Source organism: Oryx dammah, unplaced genomic scaffold, assembly GCF_014754425.2.
Source record: "Oryx dammah isolate SB20612 unplaced genomic scaffold, SCBI_Odam_1.1 HiC_scaffold_26, whole genome shotgun sequence".
NCBI lineage: Eukaryota > Metazoa > Chordata > Mammalia > Artiodactyla > Bovidae > Oryx > Oryx dammah.
Window position 1 is genome coordinate 86,893,976 of NW_024070210.1, and position 27,783 is coordinate 86,921,758.

At 50.0% G+C, this 27,783-nt stretch overlaps 1 protein-coding gene across 2 annotated transcripts in view; it reads right to left on the bottom strand.

Annotated features, from left to right (window-relative positions):
* LOC120852520 (mothers against decapentaplegic homolog 3) overlaps positions 1-24,976 on the bottom strand; it is a 128,014-nt gene extending 103,038 nt beyond the window's left edge. Inside the window, exon 1 of one of the 2 annotated variants that reach the window (XM_040225799.1) lies at positions 24,249-24,454. In XM_040225799.1, coding sequence (XP_040081733.1) covers positions 24,249-24,454 — 206 coding nt within the window. Of the gene's footprint in view, positions 1-24,248 lie in introns of both variants that reach the window. The other variant, XM_040225801.1, reaches the window with a different exon arrangement.
* Between the last annotated feature and the right edge of the window lie 2,807 nt (positions 24,977-27,783).

Sequence of the window (27,783 nt, forward strand, 5' to 3'; positions counted from 1 at the left end):
TTCTGTTCAAGCCACATCCACCAAGCACCAGGGCAGCAATGTGTGCACGCCTGGGGTACCGGGGCGGGGGGGGGGGGGCGGGGGGGGGGGGGGGGGGATCTTATTTTCCCAGCATTTGTAGGGTTTTCCTCTCCCAAAGAGCACAATTAAAATCAGAAGCAAGGCTCCACAAAACCAGATGGTAACAATATAAGAAATTATGCTGGATTCCTGCATTGAACTCAAGGCTGAACACTGCGGCAGACAATCAAATGCTCAAGCGGGGAGGGAGGTTCTTGGCCTTGGACCAAACACAGTTTGGTGGTCTGTTTATAATGTTTTAGCCTGACAGCACTGCAGAAAATGGACCACGAGGCTCACCGCTATAATGGGTTACTTTCAACCCCAAGCCAAAGACGATTTAAAGCCCCGGGGAAAGGGGGGTGGGGTGGGGTGGGGAATGCAACAGAGAGAAGCATCGAGGGTTTACGAGAAATGTACATCTACTCTTGAAAACTCTGAGTGGAACATCTCAGCGTCAGAACCACGTTTACCATCAAGAATACTTGGAAAACCAGGACTAAGCTTACAACAGCTCACGTGGAGCAAGCGTCAGAAGTCTTTATTGCCCTGCCCTGTCCTCCTACCCATTCTCCTCGTCCCAAGAAATGGACATCAGAGACCTCGCACCTTCATCCCTGGGAGCTGGCTGCCTCTACGTCATAAGGCAAGTAACTACTCGGGGTCAGGGCTGTTTGGCCAGGGTGTGAACTAACAAGAAAAGCTACCCCAAGTTCAGGCAAAGCACAAGCAAACAAAACACCCACACAGGATCAAGAGACTCGGAGCCATCTCCAGCTTTGCCCCTCATCCACTGTGGCCTGGGGCAAGTCCCCGTGCCTCTCGGAGCCTCAGTTTCCACCTGTGGAAAGGGCTGGACGAGATACCTATCAAGTCGATTCTAACCAGGGGAGTCACTCCTGTGTATGACCCAGTCGATGGCCCACGCTTCTGAAGGACAGACAGAGTACCCCTAAACTGCGGGTCAAAGTACTAAAGTGACTATCCTAAGAGCCTAAGCTGGGACTGTCAGCACATCTGCCAGGCTCCAGACTCCGGGTCTTCCTACCACCGCAGGAGAGGCGCCCCGCTCTCAAGCGCTGCCTTCCTGCACATGCGCTGCAGAGTCAGCCTCTCTCAGTCTGACCCAAGCAGCCTGTCCCCACTCCCTCGGGGTGGCCCTTCCTCGATCTGAGTGTGCTTCCTCCTCACACGTGGGTCCAGGCTTCCACACAGGCCAGGGCGCCCACAGTCAGGGGCAGGTCAGGAACCACGGCCCTGTGTGGCTTCAGAGGCAAGAACAGCAAAACCCAACGCCTCCAGCTGTTGGTTTCACCACCCACCGCCCCCACAGGACTCTCACTTCCCATCCACTGCTGCTACCCGCTTCCCACTGGCCCGATGACAGGCTGGAGGGCCCTGTGGCAAGTCACGCAGCATCTCCAGGCCTCCGTTTGTTCATCAGGACCGGCATCGACCTCCAGATTGTCACAGCGATGAAATAAAATCAGGTATGTGACACAGAGATAAAATAAGATCAGGTCTGTGAGAGCTCTGTGTAAACTGTAAAATACATCCAAGGCCATGGGGGGCTTCCCTGGTGGTCGAGTGGTGAGGAGTCTGCCTTACAAGGTGGGGGATGCCACTTTCATCCGTAGTCCGGGCAAATCCCACAGGCCGTGGGGGAACCAAGCCCATGCACGACAACTGCTGAAGCCTGCACACCCTAGAGCTTACGCTCCGCAACAAGAGAAGCCACTGCAATGCGAAGCCTGCCACTGCAACTAGAGAGTAGCTCCCGCTTCCTGCAACTAGTGAAAGTGTCTCCCCTTCCCAGTGACAGCGGCTGGAAAGAGTCCATTATCGTTGGAGGGATGTACTGAGAAACCTCCTGAGCACACACACCTATGCACTGACTTTTGAGGCCACGTGGTGCAGTAAAAGAACGACCCTGTCAAAGAAGAGGAAGGGCCACATGAACACTCAGATGGTCCCTGTCACCTAGAGGACGGGTGAGACCACGTCTCTGCTGCCCCCTGTGCCAAGGCTGCTGTGAAGACAGGACAGTGGCAAAGTGCAAACTCCCCATCCTCCCCGCAGGAACGGGGAGATGAAGGTCACAGCTAGAGGACGCCTGGCTGCCTTTCTTGCTCTTCAGAATCACCGAGGAGCTCACAGAAAGGAAAAAGCGGGAGAAAGGATGGTGTATTGAAAAAACAGCTGGGAGAGCAAGCATGGCTGTGCAGGCAGAGCTGACCAGGAAGGAGGAGGGTACAGGTTTTTGGGGTGTTTCTCTCATCTTTCTGGTGTCTCTAGAAACACAAAAACAAAACAAAAGCAGCCATTTCCTCAAGAAAAAACAAAAACAAGAAAACCTACCTTGCAAGAGAAAGTTGTTGGCTGTGTTCACACTCAGGACCGTGCTGTGGGTCACAGAGTTTCCTGGAGTCTCCTGGGAGCTCTGTGGGGCCTGGTGCTGAGGGTCCCTAGGGAAGGGCTCGCCCTTCTCAGTTCACTGAGCTCTGTTCACACAAGGATGCCCAACAGAGGTCTGAGCGACCCAGTCCATACCACGTGCTTCTGGGTGCTGATAGACCTCAGGTGTGAGCCACAGTGGGTGCCAGTCCCCTCCACCCCACCCCCCAGAACAGCTGCTCCCTGGTTCATGGAGGTGGGGCGGGTTCTGAAACAGCCTTCCTAAAGCTGTGCCCAACCACAACGTGTGAAAAAGCAGCAAAACACCGCGTGTGTTTCCTTCAAGCCCGCCCCCACCACGCAGCCCCATAGCTCTGCTACTTTTGTGGGTTTTCTCCCCAGCTCTGCCCCCTCCGCTCCTTCACGGATGCTCACATTCATCGATCATTCCACCTGGCCTCCACCCCGGGGTTTCCCTGGTGGGCTTCCCCAGCTCCTGCCCGCCCCACTGCCCTAACCCCAGCTGACAGGGAAATCAAAGAACACGAGATCCACCAAGCCTACCAGGTGAGGCAGTTCCCACTTAGCAAGAGCTGACCCTCATGTGTGCCCCGCCTCCAAGCCATAGTCTCAGAGAATTAGTTCTAGGTTGGGGCTTCCCTGATGGCTCAGTGGTAAAGAATCTGCCTGCAACGCAGGAGACCCAGGTTCAACCCCCGGGGCCGGGAAGATCCACGGGAAAAGGAAATAGCAACCCATTCCGTTATTCTAGACTGGGAATAACATGGGCAGAGGAGCCTGGCGGGCTACAGCCCACAGGGTGGTAAGAGTCAGACAGGACTGAGGCAACTGAGCACCACTGGGGCACTGGATGCCTCTGACCACCCGAGCAGAACATCCACCCAGGCAAAGGGGCAACAGAGAAAACAGACCCCAGAGCAGAATGACGCTGCATGAAGCCTCCTGCCATAATGGGAGAGAAATGAATAAACGCATAGCCGCTCCCACCTCAAGCTCCAGGTCTCTGTTTTTATTCTTCTAGGTAAGCTCCAAGAATCAAAGCTGTCGATCAGCTGGGCCAGAGGAACTCTAAGAACTTTGATCGAAACCATGGCTTCCCAAGGGCCTGGCTTGCTCCGCCCCAACCCCCTCTCCCAGCAGCGCTGGCATCACAGCAAAACAATTTCAAAGCAGAGACCATAAACACCAAATTAAAAGGTAAAGTAAAAAAGGGAGGAGATGTTTACTGGAAACTTAAGTTCTACTGCCCAGAAAAAAAATATAGGTCTTTTTTTAAACACACATACACCAACACACACACATATATATAAAGCCTCTGCCGCCCACCTTAAGAAATATGTACTTTGCTCTATATATGGCTTTCTTATCTGCCCTCGATTATGTTCAGCTCATAACCGTGAAGCCTGAAATAATTACCCACAGAGAAATAATAGCCTTGGCCCCAGTCAGGGCCTAACAAAGCCAGTCCTGCGTTTACCAATGATCACACAACTCACTTGCAGGACAAACTTGAATTTGCTGATGCACAGATAATCATTCCCATCCATACCTGAAATGCAGCCACCGCTGAGAGGGTGCCAGGTGGCTACCGGAACCAAGAACAATCATCTTACATGGCATTTCTGGGATAGAAAGGAAAGGAGTTCCAGCTGAAACTGTACAGGAAATCAAGGTGGGCAGATGGTAATCATCAAAGCAGGGGGCTGGCAAAGACCACCCCTCTCTTGCAGGAGAAGGAAAAAGCTAGAGGAAAATTGACTTCTGAAAGCAGAGAATTTTGAGAGGGGCAAGACATACAGTCCTTCTTACTAGCAAGGGGGCGCCCCTCAGGGCTGCTCCCCAAAGACAATCAACATGTTAGAAGCAGGGAGACAGGCACAATCTACTCCTGGGGCCCAGGAGTCTCCTTTTCACTAGCTCACATCCTTGATTGGACCTGATCGCCAGATCCTGCACCTCCGTTGCTCCTCCCTCTGAACCCCTGGGTCATCACCACGTTCCCAAAACACAGAAGGCCTTCAGATTGGGTTGCCCAAATGCTCCTTCAAGTTCCCCTGTAAGATACTATGGAAAAACCTCAATGAACATTTTGGCCCACCCAATACTATCCCACACTTGTGCAATCAAACCCGAAGTCAGATGATAAGCTCTCTGAGGGCAGTGGCCATATTTGCCATTTTTCTGAGCACCTTGCTCCATAAATATTAAGTGACTGATGGATTCTTGCCTGAGAAACAGCAACCTCCATCTGGCATCTGTGTCTACACCCACAACTCAAACCCTGTCACTGAAAAAGCTCTTGAACCCCACTCCCCTATTTGCAAGACCCTTCGGGGTTCATCAGTACTGACCAGGTCTCCTCCCTCCTGAAGCTCATTTCACACCCAGTAAGTCATCACCTTTGCAATCCCACCACCATCACAAAATGCCCTCTTTTCTGCCTGAAAAAATATTAGAACTGAGCTGTCCTTTCCCATTAAAGTCTGACCTGGGCAGCCCCTCAGATTTCTTAGGCAGTAGAGATGGAGTCCCCGCAAGGAACTATGAATGACTGGGCATAAACAGGAGTGTTTAGATGCTGCAGCTGATGAAGGTGGTGGGAAGCTCTCAACCAAGGGCAAGAACACTCACCAAGGCACAGGGACCACCACAGGACATACTTTCACAGCCCCTAGCACCCACCAGGCCACTGCCAAGGATCTGACACTAAGGTATGCCAGCATTGACTGAGGCCTCTGACTTAGTTTCACGAAAGAAGTGTGGGTGTGTGTAATGGTCTGTTTAATCCATTCCTGCTCCGCCCCTGCCTTTGCCACCGCCCCTCACCCCATCTTAGTACTCTGAGTTTCCCAAGCAGAAATAACCAACTACAGATGATTCCACTCCTTCAGAGATGTTTGAGAAACCACTGACCCAGAGATAGGAGAAAACTGGGGCTCCAAACCTCAGGGCAACTATTCACCATTGGCAGCTGTGATTACCGAATCAACGTGCTTCTAGAACTTTTTTCTGTGTACATGCGCTTTTTCTTTTTAAACCAACCACTATCACTTTTCCCCAAGAAGAGATGCCCAAAACACTGAACCACAGCTGTACTTAAGATATAGAGCTGGGGTTTCCCTGGTGGTTCAGTGATTAGGAATTTGCCTTCCAATGCAGGGGATGTGGGTTTGATCCCTGGTCAGGGAACTAGATCCCACATGCCACAAGGCAACTAAGCCTGCACGCCCGAACTACTGAGCTTGCACTTCACAAGTGAGACCCAGCGTGGCCAAAAATAAATGTTAAAAAAAAACCTAGGACTGTTGATTCTCAATCCTGGCTACACACCAGAGAACTTTAAAAATCCTGATTCCCAGGGCCCACCTGTTTTGCTATGATGCCAGTGGTCTAGGTATTGAAATTTCTTATAAGCGACCAAGGTTGAGAATCTTCCATGTTGAGCCCAAGCACCAAATGTGACTCATGAAGAAGCAGAAGTCCCAGCTGCCACGGCTTACCCCTGCACCTCAAACCTCTTTCCATCCTGTCTTCAACGGCAGGCCCCCGTCTCCAGCTCCCGGAGCAATGGTACAGTGATCCTGAAACTCCCCAAATGAGTAACAGAGTTGGTCATTTCTTTGAATGCAAGCTTCAGAATTAGAACGTTTAAGGTACAGAAACTTTAAAAATCCTGCTAAGCCAATGCCTTTGGTTTGTCAAGGAGGAAACCAGGGGCCCCGGTAGCAAAGTGACTCACCCAAGGTCATGAAGCTGGTTCACAATGGGACAGGCCTAGAACCTGGGTCTTCCACCTCTAGTTCTCTCTCCGGGACACCAACCAGGAGGTCCTGGGGTGACAGACCCCCAACAAAAGCGAGGTCACAGGAATGGCCACTGTTTACTTCTTATGTGCTTTTAGCGGCCAGCCCCTCATCACTGCATCTCTGGGAGCCTCTGTCTCTTCGCTGGCCTTAAAACAGCTGAGAGCAAAGATGGTTCTTCTCTTTAAAGATTCCTGAGCATGCCGGTCAAATCATAATCCTCAAAGAATATATTTGCTGGCTGGCTGGAGTTTGTGGAAAAAGCCTTTAGAAAAAAAAGAGTCTACCCAAGTTTTGAAAGAACGCTCTGTTGAGCTGCGGGTCTGAGAGCCTGAAAAGCAGCAGTGGATTCTGGTTTCTTGTGGATAAGAGAGAGCTGATTGTTGGTTTCAAAATCTCTAACCAACCTGTGAACACGTTTCCCTTCCTTCCTGTATTTTTACGGCACCATGCCCGCAACGCATCCAGCCGGTGGCTAGAAGCACAGGAAGCCCGTGCTTTCAGTTAAATGAGAATTCCTCTCTGCCTACAAGCTGACTTCCCCTAGCCTGGGCAAAGGGAACAGATCCTCATCAGGTAAGCCTTGTTTCAACACAAGCCTGGTAGCTCCAGGCAGCAGGAGCATATGCAACTATCCAAATCTACAGACGAGTTACAGCCCCTGGACCACAGTGTCTGACAGCACCACCACCAACTGAAGATACTCAGTAACTATCTGACGGGTTAAGTCATTACTGTAACAATTAATATAAGGAGTGGGCCACCTCTGAAGGTAAAGCACTGGACAAAAAATTTGATTTATCCCCCCGGAAAATACGTGCATCAAAAGAGTGAGGGGACTTCCTGGTGGTCCAGTGACTAAGACTCCATGCTCTCAGTGCAGGGGGCCCAGGTTCCATCCCCGGTCAGGGAGCTAGATCCCACATGCCGAAACTAAGACCTGGCAACAATTAAGTGAAAAGCAAGAAGTCAAGGAAGAGAGGGCAAAGAAGTGTCATGGAATATTAGAACTGACAGGGACCTTTGAGATTCTCTCTTGGACTTGTCATTTTCTAGATGCAAAGACTGATACTCAGAGAAGCCAAGTGAACTTTCCTGAAGTCAGAAAGCCAAGTTTCATCAAAGCGTGGCCTAGGGCCCTCAGCCTCCCTGGAGAAACAGGATGACAAGGCTGCGGTTCCTTCATGCACACGTGTGACTGTTCTCAGCCTCATTCAGCACTTCATTGACCCTGGGGCTTCAACAATGATGACGGTGAAGACCTGTGGAGGTCGTGGAAGGAGTATAGACAGCAACAGTCATTGTTCAATTCCAGGCATTTCTGGGATGTTCAGATATGGACGCCCAGTGAACAGTGGAAGCTGAGGGTCTCTAGCTGTGCAGAACTACAGATCTGGAAGTCAGCTCCCCAGTGAAACCCAGGGAGAGGACAAGTACCGCAATTCTGAACTGTGATACCCAGCAGGGTAGAACGAGGTCCAGCCTGTGGTTTGATTTTTCTCATAAACGAAGTTAAGGCTGATAGGCAAAAAATAAAAACACAGAGTGGCCAAAAGGTGACATTCAAAAAGATTCTGGGATCAAAGTCCCTTTGTGAGCACTGTTATTTCACCCTCCTCTGAACGGTAACCACTTCCCACATGAGCCTCAGTAAGGCAACCGTGTAGCCCACAAAAGAGATAGAAATATGACCACACTTCCCTCTTATAAACAGGCGATGTAAACATCTGAGACCACTGGTCCACAGTCGTGGTTAAACAAAGGGTCAGGGGGCCCCCTGTCAGGGCCTCCATCTCCCCACATGCTGACCCTCCTTCTGAGTGGGGACCTTGGACCATTAACTTCAGGGCCCCAGCTGGTCAAACAGAGGCAGCCTCACCCTGGAACCACTTTGTTGGCTTTCACGCCCAGGCTCCCCTGGCCACTACTCCTGAAGACTCAAGAATTTTCAAGGAGAGTAGCTGCTTTGGTGCCTGCCCTGTGCTCAAAAATGCCACTCTTTGGGGGGGGGGGCCCGGGGGGGGGGGGGTGGGGTAGGGTTTCTCGCAAAGCAGGCAGGAGGGCAACACATTATGCGTGTGCTGAACCGTGCATCCCCCCCACCCTCACCTCCTGGAGGCGTGGTGGAAGATTCTCCTTTAAAAAAAAACCAAAAGTCAAAACTGCAACTCTTTCAATCAAGCAAGAAAGAGAGTCAAAACCTCAAACAAGTATTTTTAATTAGCTTTAAGATGTTCCCTGGGGGGGTCCTGGCTCCTAGATCAATAGGAAAATAAACCTTGAGGCCTTGGGACAGACTCTGTTTTCTCCGAATTGGAATGAAAAAGGCTTTGCAGACCTGAAGCCAGTTCTTAGCTGACTGTGACAGAAGTCCTCCTGGGTGTGCTGTGTCTGCCGAATGTTCCATCAGAAAACGACCCTCAGATTCTATAAATCGGCCAGCACTTTGTTTTTAACCACTGAACATTTATAGAATTCTTATTTCTTCGTCTACATGCTTTCAGAGAAAGTTTCCAGCAACTTCAAAGCCAGTTAGACGCACAAAGACGCTAAACATGCAATTCAATTTCACAGGGTTTTGAAGCTAGAATACCGCAAGAACCTTTAGAAAATTTCCCCTGGGGGCAGGAGGCTCTTAACTCTGTACCCCACCCCCACTCCATACTCAAGGGCAAATTTTTAATCTTCATTTCGTCAACAGGAAAACAGCACTGGTAGAGGGGCGGAGACAGAAATCTGAACTGCTTGAAAGACCTGACTTAAGTCAGAAAGTATACAGTCCTCAGATACAGTGGTCAGAGGCTCTGCTGGTCCCCTCAGTGAGTCTCACTTCCATTTGCCCCCCTGAACCCTAATTTTACACCCATTCCTAAGCTGTTCCACAGCAGACTCCTACAACCCACACAGGCGGATGTTCTGAACACAGATAATGGTCTCTCCATCTTGACTGTAAGCTCCATGAGGGCAAGACTTAGCCCTCTGATTGGGTTACCACTGTGACCTCTAAATTCAGCAAAACATCGTTCAAGACATCAACAAGACAATTGTTCAGGAGTCTACTCAGAGAAGAAGGAAAACACCAATCAAGTATTAACTGACATTTACTAAGTGCCCAGCAGGTATTACTGTTCATAGAATTCATCAAGGAAATCAACCCTGACTATTCACTGAAGGACTGATACTGAAGCTCCAATACTTTGGCCACCTGATGTGAAGAGCCAACCCATTGGAAAAGACCCTGACGCTGGGAAAGATTGAGGGCAGGAGGAGGACAGGGCAACAGAGGATGATATGGGTGGATGGCATCACCAACTCAGTAGACAGGAATTTGAACAAGCTCTAGCAGTTGGTGATGGACGGGAAGCCTGGCATGCTGCAGTCCATGGGGTCAAAGAGTCAGACACGACTGAGTTACTTAACAACAACAAGAGCAGGTACTAAGTACCATAATGAGCCAAGGAAACAACCTGGGTCTTTGACTTTGAGGGACTTGTTACAATCTAATTTCTGCCACTGGCTACATGTGACACAATACTGGCTAGTGAGATCCAAGAGGGGTTCTGGGAAAGGTTTCCTTCCTGGATAAAGAGACCCCCCCCCCAAGGAGAAGCACCCTTTCCTGCTGTTGGATGCAACTGTGTAAAGAGGGTAACACCTGGAACAGCTGTGATCATCACTGGATCATGAAAACTGGAGATGGCAGAGCAGAAAGATGGAAGGCTCCCAAGTCCTTGCTGGTGCCTGACACCACCCTGCCCCCAGACTTCTTAGAGGAGGTAATAAGCCCTCTCCTCTAAGTGGTGAAGCTGTTAGCTGAGTTTCAGGTTACTTGCAGCCCAAGTATCTTCAGACAGTGAGTCTGGCCCCTGACCAGAATATGGGGTAGATAGGAGAGCAAACGAGCTGGCTGGCTTACTGCAGTATCCAGGCATGAGAAACCGAGGGCCTCGGCTGAGGAGAGGGTGGTGATGGTGAGGACAGCTTGAACTCAGGAAACACAAAAGTGGATTCCAGTTTTACCCACATGATGGCCTAGTCATCTCCATGAAGCCCAGGGCTTAGTTCCCACGCTGACTCTCCAATGAACTGGAACATAAATAATTAATATTCCCAGCCCATCCTCACCCACACACATGCCTGCTTGTGTCTGTGGGGTAAAAAAGAAAAAAAGGGAAATGCATGTTGTTCTATTTATAAGAAACAGCACAGCCACAAAGGGTGATGACTAGAGGGGCACAGTATCAGCTGAAGTTCTCCAAGCAAGTGCTAAGTTCGGTTTGAATTTACACTTGGCTTCTCTCAGCCTGTAACTGGTCCTCTTCAACACTCCAGCTGCTCTCCTTGGAGCTCATCAGACAGGGCCTTGCCCACAGCAAACAGTTTGGTTGGAGGGAATAGAGAACTCAGGTCCCTCTCTAGGCTTCCAACAGATTATCAGGGGCAAGAGAGGAAGAATGAGGCTTGGATGATCACAGAAACGAAGCCCGTGAACACAAGGCAGGAGTGAAACATGCAAAGTCTTTCCATGTTCTCTATGGGATTCCACTGGCAGACAGGGTTACTTAGGGCCACGCACCCTGGCACATTCCATGCATTTACCATCATCAAAGAGAAAGAAAAGGCATGCTTGCTGTTATTTTTAATTCCTTCCCCAATGCCTTCCAAAACTCTTCAGCAAAAGACTGATCCACTAAACCCCCACCAGCTCCCAGCCAGTAGTATTTTGGAAACCTTAATGAAAATGGAGCAGAAGTCAGCTCACAGAAGACTTTGCTCCTGGACATGAAATCCCATCTCAGCTGCACTGGAGCTGGGGGCATCTCCTGCTTCCCAAAGGGACATATCTTGATGAGGATGCATATGTTCTAGAGCCAAGTGAACAGCCTACCACCCTCTGACTGCCACCCCGACATCCCCCGGACACACCCCCATCTCCACCTCCTGCTTCTTGTCCTTCCCTTCAGAGTGGCCATCAGTGAAGCCAAATGTTGCCCAACTCCCACAGCAGCTAAGTAAGCTCTCGTGTTAACTTGACTCTTGTAGATTATCTCTAAGGTCTCATCCAGTTTTAAATTATGTTACACTGCCAACCTGCTGAATGATCTTAGACGATTCACCTCACTCAGAACAGCAGTGAACGATCTAGACAGTCCCTGCCTGACACTTCAGCAGCGGCAGAGAAAGCCGCAGATGGACCCTCCCAGTTACCCTGGTCAGGTATCGTGATCACTGGCGCAGAGGCAGGGTGGCTCACCTCTCCACGTTTGCCTGGATAGTCTGGGTTGACGGCAGTTCCTGGCCATCACTGATAACAGCACTGCCCCCTTTTCACTCTTAGAAGTGTCCTGGTTTGTTTAACAAATTCTTTGGTCACCCTAGATTCTAAAAGGGGCAGAGCTTCAAGGCAAATCCAGCTCCATCTCTTATCATGAGACCTACAGCAACTTTGCTAAGCAATTTCATGGGTTTTCTTATAAAAAGGAGAACAGTAGCCCCTTCTTGGGGAGTCCTGGGGCAGACAGCTGGGAACGAGAGACCTGAACTCAGATTCCTAGGCTGCTGCTGACTCCTCAAAGCCTGAGCCTCCTCTTCTATAAACACTGGTAACTCATCCTTCCCAGAAGATGGGTAAAGAAGATCAACCAACTGATCAATGGCCCACCTTGGTGTCTGGGACAGAGTCAGCACCCAGTCCACGCCGCATGTACCAGAATCACTCACTCCCAGTGAGACAGCTCAGGTGATCTGCCACATGTCAGCACGACTGACCCAAATCCTCGGACAAGACCATAAGCATCAACTCACCTAAGCTTCTGGAACCAGACCCATGCCTCCCCCACCCCCGCCCCCTACTGATGGTATATACACCCTAAGATCATACTTCTGTTGAATTCTGTGTATCACTAAGGTTTTTCTCTAAGGTCTCTGTGAAAATGTAGGTGTGAACTTGGAAGCCTTAACTCCATCTCTGTGAGGAAGGGTTTTTAATAATACTATAGAGTTGTGCTTCATAAAGAAATAATAAGTGGGGACTTTCCTGGTGGTCCAGTGGCTAAGACTCCATGCTCCCAATGCAGAGGGCCTGGTCAGGGAACTAGATCCCACACGCCACAAGTAAGAGTTCGCATGCCACAGCTAAGACCTGGTGCAGCCAAATCAATCAATCAATCAATCTTTTTTTAAAAAAGAAAGAAAGAATGAGTGACACTGCATAATACTTAATAGTCTGCAAACACCTTTCAATACATATGCTATGTGATGCTAAGTTGCTTTGGTTGTGTCTGACTCTTTATGACCCCATGGACTACAGTCCGCCAGGCTCCTCCACCCACAGACCCTGGCCTTCTCCAGGGGATTTTCCCGACCCAGGGATTGAACCCAGGCCTTTTATGTCTCCTGCACTGGCACCATTCATTAATACATAGCTCATCTAAATAAACAACAACCATCCTACCAAGGGAAGCATTGTTTTTCTCATTTTACTGATGAGGCAAGGGAGGCTCAGAAAAAATCAGGTGACTGATCTAGAGTCACCAAAGCAGGAAGGGGGGAAGGGAGGGATTTGAACCTGGGTCTCCTGAATGCAAGCCCAGAAAGCTCCATCGCAGTAGGCTGCCATTTCAGCAGCAGGCCTCTATCAGGGTTCTCAAAAATGGCCCATGAACTAAGAACCTGTCCATGGACACAAAACTTTTAACTTCTAAAAACCTATAAACTTCAATTAACAGCAACAACAACAAAAAAGCTGACCCTAAAGAGATGAGGTAAACTGTATGCATGGTTACCAAGATTTCTGCCTGCTCTTGTGATGAAATATATGAACTTACCCCATTTTACTCTCTTACTAAGGAATGTAATCTGTTTTTAATACAGGAGAGCATCTGATGAGTCTGCAGTAGAGAACTTAGGCATTTTTACTGATTGCAGTGTGGTCTGGAATTGGAAAGCCCGACCTAGACGATCGTCAGTGAAGAAATTTAAAACACCGACCAGGGACATTCCACACAAAGACACCGTGCCAGGCACAGGGAAAACCCACAGAGAGGCTGGGATCCGACGTCGAGGCCGATGCTTGGGGAGAACAAACCTCTGAATGGAGCCCAGCGACACTCTGCTTAACTTCCCAAGGAATCCATGTCAAGAGGCTGGCATGACTCACTGGCTAATTACCTGAACACTTGGGCTCCCAGAGCCCTCCTGGCTGTACAACCCGTCTTCTCTCCTGCCGGTGAACAAAACACTATTTTCACCCTGGTCCAGACATAGCCTAAAGCTGTCCGCATGGTGGTGTAAGGGATTATGACTCTGACCTGGATAACTCAGGCAGAAAACTTGCTCTTACCAGCCACAGCTAGGGGAGGCGAGGAAGCGCGAATAGAACGGTGGCTTCAGCCATGCCACTCCCGTACTTTAAAATCTCCTGGGCGCTTTACGAAGCAAGGTCCAAACGCCAAGCTTGGCCGAATGAAACCCTTGGCAACCTCCTTCTCAGACTCCTCTCTGGCCACGCCCTCTTCCACGTTCTGGCCGCCCCGCCCCAGACGCCAGGCCCTTCCACGCTCTGTCTGGAAGTGCCGCACTCAGCCTTCCCTTCACTCGCACACTCCTATCCACCCTTCAAAGTCTCACTGGAGCATCATCTCTTCTGTGAAGCCGTTTGAGTCCCTCAGAAACAAGCTGCTCCTTCTCTGGGATCCCCAACACTGCTTTATTCAACCTGGAAGTGTCTTTCCCATGAGCCCACTGTAGCTGCAGTCACTGTCCCTTTCAGCCTGTGCACAGTTCAGAGACAGGACTTTATCTCCGCATCTCTCTCTCTCCTGAGGCCCAGCACAAAGTCAGTGGCCAAAAAATGAACCCAGCAACCAACTACACTAGCAGGGGTTGGGCTCTTCACTCCTCCTCTCGGATAGGCAGCTGCCATATGCACCACCTTTCCCTGACCTGCAGTTTATTCACTGTGATCTGAGTTCAAGGTGAGGGAAATCAATCCTTCCTATAGAAACACCCACAATCTTCCATATAATGCTGCTACCTGAGCAGGGCCTCAGTTGTGGCTATATAACAGAGAAAAAGTATTAGTTGTTCAGTCATGTCTGATTCTTTGCAAAGCCATGGACTATATAGCCCACCAGGTTCCTCTGTTCACGGGATTCTGGAATGGCAAGAATACTGGAGTGGGTTGCCATTCCTTTCTCCAGGGGATCTTCCCAACCCAGAGACTGAGGTCGGGTCTCCCACACTGCACGCAGATTCTTTACAATTTGAGCCACCAGGGAAGCCCACTGAGGGGACGGCCAGAAAAACAGGACTGCCTCCACCATCAAATGGTCTGAGAGTGGGAGGAACTATGGAGTTCCACATATAATATGTGGTATATAAAAGAGAGAAATCAAGGTAACAGACTGATAAACAGGATATGTTCTATCATATTGACAAGGTCCTTAACCTGGGAGGCCAGGTTTGAATGTAGACTTCTCTGACCCCTTGGGTTTCACAGTGGAACTGGTGAGGGAATCCCAGCCCATTCCTGTCATCACCCCACACTTAGAGGGGCTTCCTGTACACGTGTGCAGACACCCCAAGTCTTAATTTCATCCAATTTCTCCATCTCCCGGCCCGACCCACGTCATCGGCCCAGGGACGACACAGTCTCTCTTCCTTAGGCAGACGGACCTGGGGAAGAGCCCACCTAGGACCTGGAAGCAGGCTCAAGGTCAGGGGGGCAGGGAATGGAAGGGTCGAGACCCAGTGTACCGTCTGGAAGAAGGAAGTGCAGGCTCTACACAGGCCATCCCTGGGCCCACAGCAATACCCCGTGGAAAGGACCACATCCAGAAGGATGTGCAAAGGATGGTGCAGTAAGTGTGAGCCCCCTGACACACCTAGAGGGCAGCCAAAGGTATCATCGTCCCTGTCTGGGTCATTTTGGAGCCATGAGCTTCCGGTACTGAACATTCTCACCTGGCAACCAAGCAACTGGTGAGGGGGTGCCTGGAGCCAGAACTGCCTTCCAACCAGGCCTCAAAAACACACCAGCAAGAGTAAACATCAGACACTTCCACACACGGATGGGCAGGCTATCGGTGACAGGCCCGTGAGTCATGGCGTTTCTTCTTCAGGATCTTACACCCACCCCCCACCCCAGGAGCACTGATTCATCAAAGTTTGTTTTCAATACTATTATTTTTAGTCAGCCAAACAGTTTTTAAAATGATGATGGAGGACAGGAGTGGGGAGGGGAGAACCACCTAAGAATACGAATTGTTTCTCTTTGAATAGCCTGCCAAGGCCTGCATCAACAAGCAGTGTGACTGTGGCCTCTTGGTGAATATGTGCTGGAGGCAGATTCTTTTACTGCATCCACAGGGGTTCTCCAAACAGTAAGCCCTGAGAACGAGTGGAGGGGGCAGGATCCCTTACTGGAATTTACCAACACCATCAGTCAACCCCACCTCCATCCTTGAAAGGAGAAAAGTGAATGTTTAGTAAGCACCTACTACGGGCTGTGAGCCACAAATACCAGCCAAGTGCTTGCTCTCTCTTATATCATTTGTGTTGATTTACAGGAGGCAGGCAGGCCCATGCCCAATACACAGATGGGGAAAGTGAAGCTTAATCAATGGAAGCAGATGTCCGCAAGGCTGCCCCATGGTCAGTAACTGGCCAACTCAAACCCAGGTTTGTCAGACTCCAGAGCTCTTTGTTCATGCTTGATGACTCTGGTCTTCCAGCCTACTCACACCCTGAACCCCTGCTCCCCAGGCAATATTTTAAGAATCTTTGGGTAGAGATAAAAGGGTACACACAGCATCTAAAGAGGGAGCAAAACAAGGTCACTCACCCTGCCCTTCCAGGCACACAGAGAAACTAAGACTCACCTTGAGTCTGAATTCAACACGGGTGTGAGAAAATTTACAATGGGGAACATATGAAACAAAAGGAAAAACCCAACTTCCATCACCATGCCTGCTTTCAGCCACTTGTAACTATTCAAAAAGTCCTTTCTGGATCCATTACTCCACATTTGGGCTTAGCCCAGAGGTGATTTTTTAAGGAAAAAATGCCTTTTGGCATTTTTGAGCTGTGACAGCGTAAAAACAGACCTTTAAAAAACACACACCCAAAAAGCATTACTATTTTCAAAAGCCCAGTCTCAAAGAAAAAGAAAAAAAAAAAAGGGAGGTGACACCCCAGGGCTACAACTAGGCCTTGGCGGTCTGTGATGCAAGCGTTAGTGGGGAAAGCCAACAGATTGATAATGCCATAGATTTCAAAGGCAAACCTTGACCCAAGGTTTCTTAAACAACACCCCAGTCCTAAACTCCCAACAAAGCTGTCAGGAGAAAAACTTGCCAGATGTAAGCAGGGAGAGCCGGTGTGATACAGAAAAAGTACTATTATTTCGGGGGAAACTCACTTTTCATTTCTTAGCTGGGGTTTCAACTTGTAACCTCCATCCCCCCCACCCCCTCCACAAGAGGCTCATGCTTACACAATCAAGTATAGCCTTTCTTTATATAGATGCTTGAAAATAAATAAAGCTTCCTGGGTAAACTCTGACATATGAGCAAACATTTTCCACAGGTATCCTCTATAATGCCTACCTCTCACATTTAACCATTTTTAGGCAATTGTGGTCATTAGTTTAAGTAAACTTCCTGCTCTGAGGATAGCCAAAAATAGCAACAAAAGAAAAACTGCTCACTGCATCTCAACACATTCAGTCTTCATGGTGTTATCCTTGTATTCAGTTATTTTTATATTCCTTTGTAGTTAAATTTCACTGATTTAGACTCACAGGGCAAAGGAGAGGCAGGGAGGACAGAGAGGGGGAAACAGCTAAAATTAAAAGCTGAATTATAGTTTTCTTACTTTCAACTAGGGAAATTCATTGGCACCAGACTAACAGGGACTTAGGACATTAATAAGGAAGATCTGTGGTTTAGTGATCAAGCGGATGCATGCAAAGGGATGCTTCTAAGATGCTTGCATAGAAACCACTTTAGAATTAGAAAGAACCTCTGATAGAGCTCAGGTAGCCCATTTCCAAGTTGTGAACATCTGAGACCCAAAGACGGTCAGTGACTTGGCCCAGGTGACACAGCTAATTAGAAACAGTTAGAATCTAGAACTTACCCAGGTCTGTTGACTCCTGCCTCCAAAGTGACTCCCAAAAGTTTGCTCACGACTAATTTTTCTTGACAGCATTTATGGGGAGAAAAGGCCTGCTAAACAAACTTCAGCCTAGTCCAGAATTAGACAAACTTCTTAATTAATAGGCTTCTACTGTGTTTTCATTTTAAGCCGAGTCTCTCTGTCAAAACACCCTGCAGCAGTGTGCCACGGTGGCAGGCTGCTGTTTACAGCAGAGGCCTCAGATAATCACAACGGATAGTGTGACTTGTGCTCTAGATTTGTTATTTCTAAAACTGTTAATTAAGTCAAAACAAAGAGGAACGTTACACTCTCTCTCTCTCATCAGGACTCAATAAACTGCAGGGCTTGGGGAATTTGGTTCTCTGGCATTAAGAAAACAGTATTTACAAGTTAAGCAGAGTGAACACACACACGATTCTTACAACTCCAAAGGACCAGTGTTCAGCAGCCAGTGGACCAGAGGCTACAATAGGGCAGAATAAGGCATCTGCCTCGTTCACTGGTGTGTTCCTGCTACCGGGAACAGGTTTTGGCACCTGTTAGGTGCACTAAAGGAAGCACACACATGAACTGGACAAGTTCTCTTGTATCTTTGTTTTAAAATCTGGAATACGGTAAAATTAGAAACCAAACTTCTGCAAGGTAGGTTCACTATGGCAACTTCCAACTGTTTCCAGAAACCATGGCACCTGAAGATTGAAGGCTCCCTGGCCCAGGAACCTGTCAGTGGTCAATAGATGCCGCCCAGCCCTCCTAGAGAAGAACTAGTCCCATCCACCACTGCAGGGGACATTCGTGTCTGCAAAAGGCTGGTAAACCTCTCAGGCCCTGCATCAGCAGCATTTCTGGGCAGACTGTAAAACCAGATGTGGATCTGGGAAGGGGGCAGGGTGAATTCTTTTTTTAAATAGGTCAATACATCAAAGGAGACAAGGATAAAAGTTAATTAGAACTATTCACGAGCTTTGTTGATTGAAAAAGCGGCATTCCACTTTCAAGAACTTAACTGCACTTACAAGAGGCTGGGGGAGGGGTAAATAAGGTGGGAAAACAGATGAGGGAATAAAGTCAGACTTCAAGTCTTAAAGCAAGCACTGCTTGCAACGTTGACAGACCTAGAGGTTACCAGACCAACTGAAGTAAGCCAGAGAAAGACAAATATCATATGATATCACTTATGCATGCGATCTAAAACCACGATACAAATGAGCTTACACAGAAAACAAAAATAGACCCACAGACTTAGACAACAAACCTGTGCCTACCAAAGGGGGAAGAGGAGGGAGTGATAAATGAGGAATTGGGGATTAACAGATACACATTACAATATATAAAACAGATAAGCAACAAGGACCTACTGTATTGCACAGGGAACTGTATGCAATATTTTATAATAAACTATAAGGGAAAAGAGTCTGAAAAAGGATAGACATATATAAGACTGAATCACTTTGCTGTACACTTGAAACTAACACTGTAAATCAACTATACTTCAATAAATAAAGCAGGCACTTCTTGGTCCTATTTATTTCCTAAAGGAGCTCATACAGAGACACGGCTGCACTGTGCAAACAATGACATTTAGAAATCTCCCAATAAGTTAACAAGTAAAAATTAATGGTCGTTCAGTCCATTAAATCGTGTTAATTTTATTTCCACTACAATAACATAGCAATTACAAATCCACATTATTGAACCAATATTTATTTTTCAAAAACTCATTTTAATTGGATTCCTGATGTGATAAGCTCAAGCCAGTCTCTCTATGCCATCAGCTGCTTGCATTTCTCATCAAAAGGAAATGACTACTGTATTCATTGGCTTTTTCTATTATTAGAATTGTCATTTAAAACTTTACATCCTTGCAAAGACTTTTAAAAATACATTATTAAAAGCTCTTATGTCTCTGTAGAAATTCAGGTTTACAGGATTTATTTTTTGGCAAGTGTTAACCAGAGAAATGAAAAGTTATGGCACACAAGAACTCAAAAATTCTGAGCATCCACCATCACCTCCAAGTTGCCCACTTTTTATCGACACGGTCTGTTATATTCTGAGCTAATACATCCTAAGTCACCGTTTCCACCAAGGAAACTTGAATTTCAGGTTTGCCATACTAACTCCTTTTTTATTTCAAAATGAGAACACTTTACAGTGGCATAAAATACTGGACACAAGCCACTGGTCTTCAGGTGCAGACTCGGAGGTAACATATTCATAGCAGCACTCCCTTTAGGAACAAGAGGAAGATAAAGACATTCTCAGTCCTGTAAGGCAACAGGCACCATGAACCCAAAAGTTCCCATGACTGTACTACGGTCCAGAAACCTCCTCCTTCGGATAACAACTCCTGTCTTCTTGGTTTTCCACCTTGCATTGATCCCTCCCTCCTCTTCCCACCTATTCCCAGAGAAGTAATGGTCTGTCCCCCACATCCCTGGGCATTTTGCACATCCTTTACTATATTTTGGGCAAGTCTGTCTCCCACTCTAGACAGGGGGGCCCTTAAGAACAAGTGCCCTGCCCTGCTCATCACAGTAGGTATTTCACAAAGGACTGAATAATTTAGTAATGAATGAATGATACACAGAGACATCTAAATATAAAATACATCTCTCAAACTTTCTGGTTTACAAAACACTTCCACAGGCTTTACCTCATCCTGATTTTACAGGTGCTGACAAGAAGGCTCTGAGACATCAAGTGAACTGCTAAATCCATCCAGGTATTAAAACAACAAGATACAGGACCTGAATTCTGTGCTTTTTTCCTGGGGAAAACATATGGCTATCCTTACTTTGTTATCTAACACAGCGACCTCTAAATATTTAAAAAACATATCATAATCCCCCTCGCTCCCCAAACACATCACTCCATACTAGAGCTCATATTCCCTCTGATGGCTGGGAATAAGAAAGAAATAGACACAAATATTGTCCTGTTGATGTTTTCCTACTCAAGTGTAAGCTTGTCACAGGCAGGGACCATCTCAAGTTTATCTCCACATCCTCCCCCACTTCCCAGAATACTGACTCAGACAAGGGAGGCGCCAATACCTATGAATCCACAAAATCCCATCCTGTAACATTTGATTAAGAACTGTGAGCAAGGGGCTGTCTTCAACTCCTGGGTGCAAGGAGCAAGTTTGAAGGTTCCAAATGGCTCCTAAGTTTGAAGGTCAAGTGGCTCCTAGGTTCAGCCATAGCTCTAAGCCAGCCCCACAGTCCACTACCCAGTGTCCTGCAGACTCCTTCTCTTTCCTGCCTTTGTGGAGAACTCCTCTAATCGAGGTTAACAAGAGAAAGGAGAGGACGGGTGCTTGCAAGTGAGTTGGGTTCCAATGGGCCACACAAGAATGGTGCTCTGAGCTGCAACTGAGAGAAAAGAGGACAGGAGATGCTGAAATGGAGAGGGTGTTAAAGCTACCACTCTTACACCCCTGGTCTGTCCCCAGAAGCCCTGAGAAAGAAATGTTACGGTGAGACCAGCCTGGCAAAGTCCAGGCAGATAGCAGGAGGCCACACCAAAAGAACAAATGCACAGAAAGGTATGTGTCAGACCTTATGTCTGGTTCAATTCCGCAGCCACTTTCCTCTGGACTTGGTGCTCTGACACAAGAAAGCCTGAATTTCCTTTCAAACAAAGTCTTAAGCTTGGTCCAGCTCTCAACAAGTGGGCCACAGCATGGGTCCCATTGGTAGAAATCCAAATTATCAGTGTCCATCAGAAGAGTCATTTTTAAGTGTGCCTGGCTCCTTCTCCCTGATAGAACATACACACACCTTCTCTGCCTCTTGTTGGCAAACGCTATTACTCCATTCTTATAAACTGCCCAGGAAGATACCTGCAGCCGGACTCAGGTACTCAAGAAGGATAATAGATGACAGGGAGGATGCTATTACACAACTCATCGAAGTTCTGACCATCCTGCCAGACCTCAGAGAATCCTGATAGCCCCTCTACCGGTGTATCTAAATCAGGCTCTTACCACTGCTTTGGCACCAGTCTCTTTGACATTCTTGAAACCAGTAAGCCTGTATCACTCCAGCTCTCTTGATCACTGAGACAAGTTAGAGCAGGAGTAACAGAAGAAGGCCTGCGGTCTGGGGGGCTCCAGTACACAGCTCTAACTGCTAAACAGCGCTGCTGCAGCTCATGACCTTGTATTAGCCAAAACAAGCTGGAGAAAATCTCCTTAGGCTAAGGGTTCCTTACCCTGTGAAGTCCAGATCTTGTAGGGTACTTTTAAGCACCCAGGGCCCCACCGCACACCCACAGTGGGATAGCTAGGTGAAACACTTCCCTTTGTCAGTTTTCCAAAGACCTCGTTATAAAAAGCTGTGAGGAGAGAGCAGACAATTTGACAAGCAACCCCACAACCTATGGGACTCAGAGACACACCGCTATCACCCGTGTGAGGCCAGCTAGCCACCTCCCCAAGACGTGGCCTTTAGTTTTCTGCCCACGAGCAAAACAGCAGCCGCTGTTGCCAAGGGAGACAAGGTGACGCAGAGGCGTGGGCACAAAATCCAAGGATGGAAATCCACTTTGTCTGGGTCCACCCAAGTAACAGGGTTTCCCTAACTGAAAAAGATGGAAGAAAATGTGCCTCAGCATTAGTCCTCGCCAGGCAGGTAGAAGATGGCTCAGTCCTCACAGAGCCATGGGAAGGCTGAGTTTAGTTGAACTCTCAGGAACATCCAAAGCATCCATATGCCCCAGGCTGCGGAAAACACTGGAAGAGGAAAAGGCAGGCCACGGCTATGCTTTCCCAGAGGGCAAACTCCTACCAAGGCAAGGGGGAGCTAGGCCTCTCCTCCAGGCTGTCACCAGCCCAAAGAATGCTGGCAACCTTACTACCAAAGATCCCAGGGCCCACCCCTGTAGCCATCAGCAAAGAATGTATTCAGACCCTTCAAACTGAAGAGGAGCCGTGGTAAGCAGAAGGGGCACATTTGGTCAGAATGGCATGTTTTGCTATGCCAAGCCTTTTCACCTCTCTCCTCCAGAGTTTTCTCACCTTTGAAAATGGGATCAGTCTTAGGCCTAATTAATTGCCTTATCTATTTTCCAGGAGTTTCTTTTTCTTGATCTCCTAAAAGCATATGAAAGTCCTTTGTAAACTGTGAAACAATTCATGCAGCTGTTCGTTTTATACTGTACTGATTTTTTTTTTTTTTTTTTTGGTCTCAAAACATAAAAAAGCACTTGTCCTCAGAGCCCTCAGGCAGGTAAGAAGGCAGATTCTCTCCAGGAGGGAGAAGTATGACATTCATTTACCCTACTCACTACCCCTCACCTAAAGTAATAAAGAAAGAAGGACCAGGGCTGAGACCAGGACCTAGGGCTCCCTGACCATCACATCACACCACCTCCTCTGAAGTCGATTCTGGCTCCCCATCATACACCAGAACACACTTCCCAGACAGCACACCACCTTCCTCCCCACTTTATTGACTGGATCCACCCAGTTTTGAAAAAAAAAAATTATTATTTTTCAAGTCCGCACTCCCACCATATGTGGCATTTATTTCCAGAGGAGGCCGGCTCTGGGTTTCCGTGGACAGATGTTGCTTTGTGCCTGCCTGACACGGCTGGCGGCCGGCGTACAGCTGCCCCGAGCAGGTGGCCAAGGACGGAGTCCACTTCTGGCCCAGCATCAAGAGGGACAATTTATGTGGAGCTCTGGCCCCGGGGACCCTCTGCTCATTCCTCCACAGCCAGGGACCCCTACTCACACACACAGACTCTCCCTCAGTACACAATTAAGACGTTCAAAGGGGGCTAAGAGGGAGACACAGAAAGCTAAGATACCTCCCCCCTCAACACATCCCAATTTCCAGCCAGGCGCAGCTAAGCTAAGAGAAGGCCGTGAGGAGTGGAGAGAAGTCACTGACCCCTTCTATCAGCCATCTGTGAGCTCCTGCCAGACCCAGCTAGCGCGAAGTGGAGGATAAAGGAGGTCCAGACAGATGGCAAAGCGCTTTGGGAAGGAGGGCTCCGTAGGAATGCGAGGGCCGATGCGAGGCCCACTTTAGGGTGCGTTTTGTTATCTCCTCGGCTCCAAACCCCCCTCCTTTCGGCACCCACCCGCAATCTCAGACTGAAAGAAGGGCAAAAAACAGCCGGGGGAGGCGGGGGAGAAGACCCCACTCTCCACCACTTATCTCTCTCATTTGAAAGTCAGAACACTACACTGCAACTAAAGTGCGTGTGTGCGGAGGGGGCGGGAGACTGGCACAACCGAATCTAAAAATACTCGATAAAAATGCTAATCCCGATGGCAAAGAGAGAACGAAGAAGGAATCTGTCAATCACGAGGCTCCCGCTCCTCACCCACAGCCCCAGCTGTACGGACTGCATTCCTGTCGAGAAGGAAAGAAGTGGGGGGACAGGAATGAAGAAAAGAAAGGGAGAGACACCACCACCTCCACGAGCGCGGGCCGCGGGGGCGGGAGGCGGCGGCGGAGGAGGGGCTCGGGCCCGCGGAGCCGAACAAAGCGGGCCTCAAGTTCTATCCCGCAGCTCCCCGAGGAGTGGGGTGGGGGGCATCCTACAGCACCCCCTCTCCCGGAGGTGAAATGCCAGTGCGGGGTCTGGGAGAGCGAGTGCCGCGTGGAAGTCCCAGGCTCTGAATCTTTGCAATTCTAGAAAAGGTTTTGTTTGGGGTCCCCCCTCACCCGCTTCCTGCCTGCGTTCCCACCCCTCGTATACACACACACACAATCCCTCCTGCTCCAGTCCCACCAGGCCGGCCCCGCCGCGCTACGGGGCTGGGCGGGCGCGCCCCAAGGTCCCTCCAGCCCCCACCTGGGGATGGTGATGCACTTGGTGTTGACGTTCTGCGTGGTGATGGCTTTCTCCAGCTCGTCCAGCTGCCCCGTCTTCTTGAGCTTCTTGACCAAACTCTTGACTGCCTTCTCGCACCACTTCTCCTCCTGCCCGTTCTGCTCGCCCTTTTTCCAGCCCAGCAAGCGCTTCACGATCGGGGGAGTGAAAGGCAGGATGGACGACATGGTTGAGGAGGGCGCGCGAGCTGCGAGGAGCGCCCCCGGCGGGGCTAGGCGCGGCGGGACGCCGGGGGCGCAGCGGGGAGCTCAGCCCGGGCCGGCCGCGGCCGCCCAAACTTCGCTTCAACTCTCGGCGAACTTGCTGGTTCTCCAGGCCCGGCCGCGGCGCTGCAGCCGGCGGGGCTCGGCGCGCGGCCCTGCGCCCCGGGCGTCTCCCACGGCGGGGAGAAGGACGGCGGGGCGGCGGGCAGGCAGTAGCGAAGCGAGATCGGGAAGGCCCGGGACGCGGGGCGGAGGCGGCGGCCGCGGGGACCGGAGTGGCAGAAGAAAGTTTGGGTTTCCGCACGGGGTGGCTGTTTGGGTGCCGCCTCCAGGAAGGAAAGTCCAACCCCCAGCCAAACTTTGCTCGCCTCGCTCGCTTTGATGCGCAGATCCCTCCGCCTCGGCAGCCTCGCCTCCCCGCTGCCCTCCTCCTTCCCGGCTCGCTCGCTAGCTGGGCCGGCCCGGGGCGTGCGCCGCGCTCCTGCTCCCGCCCGCTCCCAGTCTGTGTTTCATGCAAATCCGCGTGCAGCCTCCTTTCCAAGCGCTGTCACCGCCCCCTTGCCGCTGGGGCTCCCCGCCTCCTCCCCCGCGCCCTGCCGCCTCCTCCTGCGGGCGCCTTGCCCGCCCCCCCAGCCTCCGGGAGGGCTCCTGGCCTTCCCCCCGCCCGGCGCGGAGCACGCCCACGTGGACGACCTGGGACAGCGGCCGCCAGGGCTGGAGCGCGCAGGACCCCGCGCGGCCCCGACCTGAAGTCCAGCGGACGCCGGGAGGAAGTCGTGGGAAAGGAGCGGCGAGAAGGGCCCCTGGCGGGAGGGCCGGGCTCGGGTCGTGGCGTCCGCTCTCGGAACCCACACTCAGGAAACTCAGCTGGAGTGGCGGGCCCGAGGGTTAGACTCGCACGAACGAACGAGAGCGGGCTGGCCACAGGCAGGCGGTGCGCTCCTGGGAGAACCCCGGTTCGAGGGAGGACGCGCGGAAGGCTGAGGCCCAGGAAGTCGGGGCGCGCACCAGGACACTAGTGCGCCGATCCCGGTCAGGGGCCGTGGCGGCGCCGGGGACTCGGGGGGCTGTTTTTATTCTCGTACCAGAGAGACCGTTCCAGTTTAGAGCCCCAGGGCCGGATTAGGGAGAGGCTCTCAGAGGTGCCGATTTGGGGACCCCAGTGACTCCCTGGATAATAGCTGGAGTCAGGGGTCCCTTGGGCCTTCGGGAATCAAGTGCCCCGCAGAAAATGGGCCTCAGAGGCATTCGTTAAACTCAGGAAGAAATTAATGGGGGAGCCTTAGAACTTATCTGTAGAGGAAAAGTTTCATTACAGGGTGCTGGACTCCTATGGAAACAAAGTATCCGAAATTCAACACCCAGTAAAATAGGAGAGAGTTTTGTTTTCAAAGCTGGGAACTCGCAACAAGTGGAGCAAAAGGGCAGTCTTCGAGGACCGTATATATTCCAAATTAGCTTCGGTGGGAAGCAGAGGAACACCAGGATATTGGGGGCGCTCTGCGGCTTTTCTCTCCACGAACACAATTCAGGGGCGTCTACCCACAGACCCCTCACTCGGTGACTGTCAGGAGTTACCCCAGGCCCCCAGGGCCTTTCTCCTGCAGCCCCTCCCCTACCAGACCTCTTAGCCTTTGTTTGTTTTTAACAGCAGGAAACTCCCTTGGTGAGAAAGAAGTGATCCGCAAACCCTCTAGCGGGTGGGGAGTTACAGAGCCCTGTGAGGTGTGGCCTAATCCACAATGTCAGCCCAGAAGCTGCCGGGGTCCCTGCCTGGAAGGAGAGAATGAGCTCTGGCAGGTCTGTCAGCTGCTGCCCAGGGCTCCCCTCCTTCTAATTCTCTGCCTGCTTGGACCTTAAAGGAGAGTCCCCTGAACCCCAAATGGTGCTCCCCATTCCTGGCCGGTCCTTGGAACTAACCAGCAGCCACTATAATCTGGTTCCATTCCCTTCCTCCGGTTCTCATCGAAAAAGAGAAGGGAGGAAGGCAATAGACTTTTATTGATGGCTTTCTTCATTCCAGGTAGAATGAAGAAAGTGCTGCCCTCTGATTTCATCTTCACAGTGACTCTTGAAGTAGATGGCCCTGGTCTCCCATTTACAGCTGAAGTACCCGAGGCCCAGAGGTTATAATACTGGAGAGCTCTAGCTGCAGTTAGGATCCAAACCAGTGATTTTTGAGCCCTCAGCCCACACTGCACCCAGCTAGCTGCCTTCTAGAGTTGTAGAGGTAGAAGGTGACATCACAGATGGAGCTCTGCAAAACCAAAGTTCTTTACACAGGTGCGCTATTGTGATACTAGAAGAAATGTTTGCTCACCTGGAAAACAGGCTAGAGATAGCTTTCCTCTCAATCTCTTAGGGTGGTTGTGGGAGTCCGATGTGAAAAGCTTCACCAACAGTCAATAGGGCCGCTGTTAATGCCATGGAGAAAGGTGCAAAGTGGGGAGCAGGGTTCAGTTAGACACGCACACCTACAGAGCACCTCCATGTGCCATGCTACTCATTTCTGAAAATGCTGAAATGAAAGACTAAGGGCCCTAGCCTCACAACCTAAAGAAGCACCAAGGGGTAGGAGATGTGTGCCTGTGAGAAACGGGCCCTTGTGTAAACCATTCATATTAACCTGAACATTGCATCAGGCAGGTCCCACTGTTAAGAGGCATCCAGCAAAAAGACCTCAAGCTTCATCAATGACTGACCTGGCTTTTAATCTTGGCTCTCTCTACCCCTTCACCCCACCAAGCATCTATTTTCTCAGCTGTAAGAATGAAGCACACAGGTTTTCTTATGAATCTAGAAAAGGCATTACAACTGTGCTCCTTCAGGGCAGAGCCATGTGTGGTGAAGTGTAATGTACACTAGGAAGGTGAGAAGCCTAAGAGAGATCTGAGTTTTGCAGGTAGTAGAAGGGCCTGGCATGTCCCCGAGTCTCTGAATCGTGACATGGGAAGGGCCCCCTGGTCAGCCTTCTCGTTTTCCTGAAAGGAGGCAGTGACTAGTCAGCAGTCAGTGTGGCTGAAGCTTGCTGTCCTGCATTTTCTTTGCTGGTCTCGGTGGGACAGCTGGTGCACGCAGAAAACAGGGCTAGCTCCATGTGTGAGGCCAACAAGTGACTTGTCTGGGCGTTCCTTTCTCCTCTGGCCTCAGTTTCTCCACTAGAAGAGTTAGAGAAATAAGTCCAGTTTCATAAAACTGGAGGGCTAAGGAGCAGATTCCTCTGGGTGCCCGAGAACCCCACATACTCCCCTGACTTTGGCAGGTGAGTGGGTGGGCGGCTCTGGGTGGAGAGG